We start from the raw sequence: 5,078 nt of genomic DNA, 5'->3' as shown, positions 1-5,078 counted from the left end.
TCCTCATAGCCACACTGTAATAGGGAAGAACTTTTGTATTCTATTACATGTTAATCGCTAAAGGGATGTTGCCTATAAGCTTAAATTATACATAATGGCCCATCTCTGGGAACCCTGCCTCCCAGGTAATGAGCATTAAGCTAAAATACCTTTGTTTAGCTCACAAGAAACATCCTGACCAGGCCCACCTGTGAATGACTGCAGAGAGGAAGAAATTAACACGTCCCCTCCGGAGGCTGACCTGAACCAGGAAATGCTTGACTTTGACTCCCTCCCTTAGTAAAAAAGAAGCCTGAATTCTAACTCAGGTAAGATAGTTCTTTGGAGCACGAGCCCACCATCTTCTCAGTTTGCGGGCTTTCCAAATAAAGCCGTTATTCCTTGCCCCAACAATTTGTCTCTCGATTACTGGCCTGTCATGCGCAAGCAGTACGAGCTTAGACTCCGTAACACGCCATAGCTTTACATCATCGAAATCTAAACACTAAATGCTGTGTTTTGTGTATCTTTGTTGCACAGAGGTTTTGCCTCCGTCCCGTTTGTAACAGCTGAGCTCTGGTCCTGATTCTGCTCAAGGATGCCCAAGTCCCCCCCTCCAACCCCACCCTCCCTGGGGGCCTGGAGGGCCATCCAGTGTCCAGGATCGAGGGGGCCTGTCCCGGCCTCCTGGGAGGAGGCGGTTGGTGGTCCTGCCCCCACCCTGGCCTCTCCAGCAATCTTCTCACCCGCCTGCCCGGATTTCATTTGTTGGTGGTCTTTCCCAGAAAGGCTGGGTGGAGTCGGAGGTCTGGGGGCTACCTGTCGCCTTTGGGCCTGAACCACAGCTTGGCTTCTGAAAGCTTCCAGATCCCACCTCCCCTGTAAACACTGACCCGATTCCCCACCCTCTCAGGGTGACAGGCTTGTTCTGAGTTGAGGCCTAAATGACTCTTTAGGCCTGAATGTCAGTGACAACCAGGATATTTGTCTCGGGGTCGTCCTGGTACAGTTCCTGGAGCCACAGGGCTGCCCTTGGTCTGCACGTCAGCTCCTCCCAGTCCCTGCTTGGCCTCTGCGGTGTCTTCGAGGACATTTTCTGCCTGAGTTACAGGGTCACCTCTGACCATTTCTCTGCCCTCGACCTTCCTGAGTGTCTGTCCTAGCGTTTCTAGTCCGTGTCCTGCTGTCCACGCCCTCCAGCCCTTTGCTCCCTCAGCCGCCCCTCCCTCACCATGGCCGTGTCCCCTCCTCTCTGAGAGCGGACGGATAATTGGAGCGATTCCTCTAGTTCTTTCTGATGCCCTTGGCCCCTGATTGGGTTAACTCTCCATGACTGGGTGTTTGGCGTGTCTCCGCGCAGGCTGCGGACTTTCTTTTTCTGCCCCCCTTTCCTTCCTCTGTTTCTGGCACCCCATTTGCAGGTCACTCTGCCCCTTATCTGGGCCTGCCTCGTTTCTGACCCCGCTGCTCTGAAGCAGTTCAGTTCCCGGGCTCCTCGGGCGGCTGCCCTCCCTCCACCCTGGCCCAGGGCCCAGGGCCTCCCGGGGGACCTGCCCCAAGAGGGTGGAGCCAAAGGGGGTGCTACCTGGCCGCCCAGTCCCAGGGCCGGTGCTTAGGGAGACCAGGAGCAGAGGCCTCCCCGCCCTCCGTGCACTGGTCTCTCTGGCCAAGGTGCTCCAGCTGCTGGGTTCGGGCCTGCGGTGACAGAGCCGGGACGTGGCTCCCACGAAGGGGCTGAAGAGAGGCCAGCTGCTGACCATCGGGCCGAGTGGCCTCCCTGTGGCTTGTGGCTCTCACAGCACGGCCACTAGGTTCCAGAGGGACCTTCCCAGAGCCAGTGTTCCAGAAGACCACTTGAGAGGTTTTAATAGTTCCCCTGAGGGGACTTCCCTGGTGGTGCAGTGGTTAAGACCCCCTGCTCCCCAGGGAGATCAGCTCCGTGCTCTGCGACAACCTAGAGGGGTGGTGTAGGGAGGGTGGGAGGGAAGCTCAAGAGAGAGGGGATATGGGGATGTATGTATGCTTATGGCTGATTCACTTTGTTGTACAACAGAAACTAACACAGCATTGTGAAGCAATTATACTCCAATAAAGATCCAATAAAAAAAAAAAGACTCCGTGCTCTCAATGCAGGGGGCCTGGGTTTGATCCCTGGTCAGGGAACTAGATCCCACATGCATGCCACAACTAAGAGTTTGCATGCCTCAACTAAGGAGTCCACCTGCCACAACTAAGACCCAGCGCAACCAAAAGAAGAAGTTTCACTGATGTGTCATTTATCCTAACACACGATGAACCGCACACAATCACAGTGCACAGTTTTAGAAGTTTGTGCAGACAATACACCCCGAAAGCATCACCCCAGGCCAGATGGCAAACATCACCCCCCCAAAGTTTCCTCCTGCCCCTCTTCGTTCTCCCCATTCTCGGACAATCACTGACAGGCTGTAGATTCCTATAGATTCATTTCATGGAGTTCTATACTCTATACTTTCATGTAATGGAAACACGTAACGTTCTCTCTTTTTGTCTGACTTCCTGGCTCAGCAGAAGTACTCTGAGGTCCATCCAAGTTGCTCACGACATCTTACGCTGGGCACCATCCCATTGTATGGACGGAGATGCCTCAGTGTGCTGGTACACTCACTCCCTGATGGACACTAGGGCTGTCTCCAGTTTGGGGATCTTACAAATAAAGCAGCTATGAAAACTCGTGTACGATGTTTGTACGGACATACATGCACTTTCGTTTCTCTTGGTAAAAACCACTAAGAAAGTGACAAACTGTTTTCCAAAGTGGTTGTACCATTTTCATCCACTGGTAGCAGAGGAGTTTCAACTCCCACCAGCACTTGGTAGAGTCAGTCTTTTGAACTTTAGCCATTTTCATAGTGTGTGGTAGGGTCTCACTGTGGTCCTAATTTACATTTTCCTAATGACTAAAGATGTGGAGCATCTTTCATGGGCTTACTTATTTGTCATCTATGTATCTTCTTTGGTGAGGTATCTGTTCAAATGCTTTGACCATGTTTTTACAATTAAACTGTTTTCTTTTTATTGAATTTTGAAAAACATAACCCCACTAAGTTATTTCAATTTTCCTTGTGGGAAGATTTTAGTTTAGTTTAGTTCCTTTTTTTTTTTTTGGCCACACAGCATGCGGAATCTTAGTTCCCCAACCAGGGATCCAACCCTTGCCCTCGGCAGTGAAAGCACAGAGTCCTAACCACTGGACCTCCAGGGAATTCCCAAAGGAAGATTTTAAACTAACAGTTCCATTTCTTTAATAGATACAGGGCTATTCTGGTTATCTACTTCATTGGTGAGCTTTGGTAGTTTGTGTTTTTCAAGGAATTTGTCAAAGGTATTGGCATAGAGCTGTTTATAATATTACCTTATTATTCTTTTAATCACTATTGATTACTAATTGTTCATGTTTTCTAAGTTACGCATTTAAGGCGATAAAGTTTTTCCTCTGAGACTGACTTGGGCTCTATTCCACAAGTTTTTGACCAATAGTGTTCTCTCATTATTTGTCATTTAAAATTTTTAATTTGCTCTTTTACTCAAGAGTTAGTTATCTGAAGACTTTTTTTTTAAGTTTCAAACTATTTATCAATCAGTGTAAACCCCATCACAATACACCAACATGATTTTGTGCGTTTAGAGGGGAAATATTTCCTGGTTAAGTGGAAAATTGTGCAGATGGCTTCTGGAAGAACTTCATTCTAAACTGCTTTACAGTGAAACATTTAATTTAGAAGTCTGGACCTTCTTTCTTCAGTTTGCTGTAATCTACATTCACTGAGTAGAACTTGTACTGATCACTGGGACCCAGTTTGTTCCAGGGTTCTGGGTTATTCTCTCTGTCCCAACTGACATCTGGATTGAACAATGCCAGGCGCAAAACATACAGCGCTGCTCCAGTACCTCCTGCTCCAATAAATATGAAGAGGGGGATCACGCTAGGATGCTCCTTGGCCTGACCGATGATCTGGTGGATCATGGTTGCGACAGAAGCCTCGAGTCCAGACGGAGAGAACGACAAACTTGCAAAGCCTCTTATTTTTAAAAATAAGACAAATCCATAATTATAGCTGGAGACTTCACCACCTCTCTCTCAGTAGTTGACAGAAAACTAGACAGAAAATCACCCGGGATGTAAAAGACCTCAGCATCATCAACCAACAGGATCTAATCGGCATTGATCGGACATTCTACCCACAACAGCAGGACACAACTTCTTTTCACAACACAGCGTACTAGCCACCATACAATCACGATCATGGCAAGCCACCAGGAGTCACTTGGACACACATTCTGTTGAAACGCCTCAACAGGTTTAAATGAGTTGAAATCATACAAATTATGTCTCTGACCACAGTGGACTCAAACTAGAACTCTTCAACAGAAAGATAACAAGAAAATCCAAACACTTGGAAACTAAACAACACATTTCAAAATCATTAGTGGGTCAAAAGAGGGAAACTACAAAATAAGGTGAACTGAATAAAAATGAAAATACAACATACAAAAATGTGTGGGCAGCAACAAACAGGGTTTAGAGGGAAATTCATAGCATTAAATGTTTATATTAGAAAAGACTATGTAAGAATGTATTTTTCAAATGAAAAAAATGTAAACTTCTACCTTATGAACTAGAAAAAGAAGAGCAAAAATAAACCGAAAGCAAGCAGAAGGAAAGGAAATTCTAAAGGCAGCAGAAATCAATTAAAATGTAAATGGACAAATAATAGAGAAAATCAATGAAACAAAAAGCATTTCTTTGAAAAGATCAATCAAATTGACAAATTCTAGAAAAACTGATAAATGCGGACATCACTACAGATCTTTCAGACACCGAAAGGAAAGTAAGGGAATATTACAAACAACGATAAAAATTTCACAATTTAGATGAAATGGAACCAATCCTAGAAAAGCATAAATTACCACAACTTACCCAATTTGAAATGGATCATGGGAATAGCCGCATAACTATTATGGACATTGAACTCATAATTTTAAAAATCCCAAAGAAAGAACTCTCCAGCCCAGATGGTTTCATGGAGAATTCTACCAACATTGAAAGAAAAATTTTA

At 45.9% G+C, this 5,078-nt stretch overlaps 1 protein-coding gene across 1 annotated transcript; it reads right to left on the bottom strand.

Moving 5' to 3' along the window:
* Nucleotides 1-3,654: 3,654 nt before the first annotated feature.
* LOC307177686 (cytochrome c oxidase subunit NDUFA4-like) lies at nt 3,655-4,022 on the bottom strand. Its single transcript, XM_079905052.1, has one exon. It carries the CDS (start codon nt 3,983-3,985, stop codon nt 3,737-3,739), a length of 249 nt encoding a protein of 82 aa, XP_079761178.1. The 5' UTR covers nt 3,986-4,022; the 3' UTR covers nt 3,655-3,736.
* Between the last annotated feature and the right edge of the window lie 1,056 nt (nt 4,023-5,078).

Source organism: Stenella coeruleoalba, assembly GCF_951394435.1.
Source record: "Stenella coeruleoalba genome assembly, chromosome: 19".
In the NCBI taxonomy this organism is placed as follows: domain Eukaryota; kingdom Metazoa; phylum Chordata; class Mammalia; order Artiodactyla; family Delphinidae; genus Stenella; species Stenella coeruleoalba.
The sequence above is the reverse complement of the archived record's forward strand: the minus strand, read 5'-3'. Positions and strand labels throughout refer to the sequence as shown.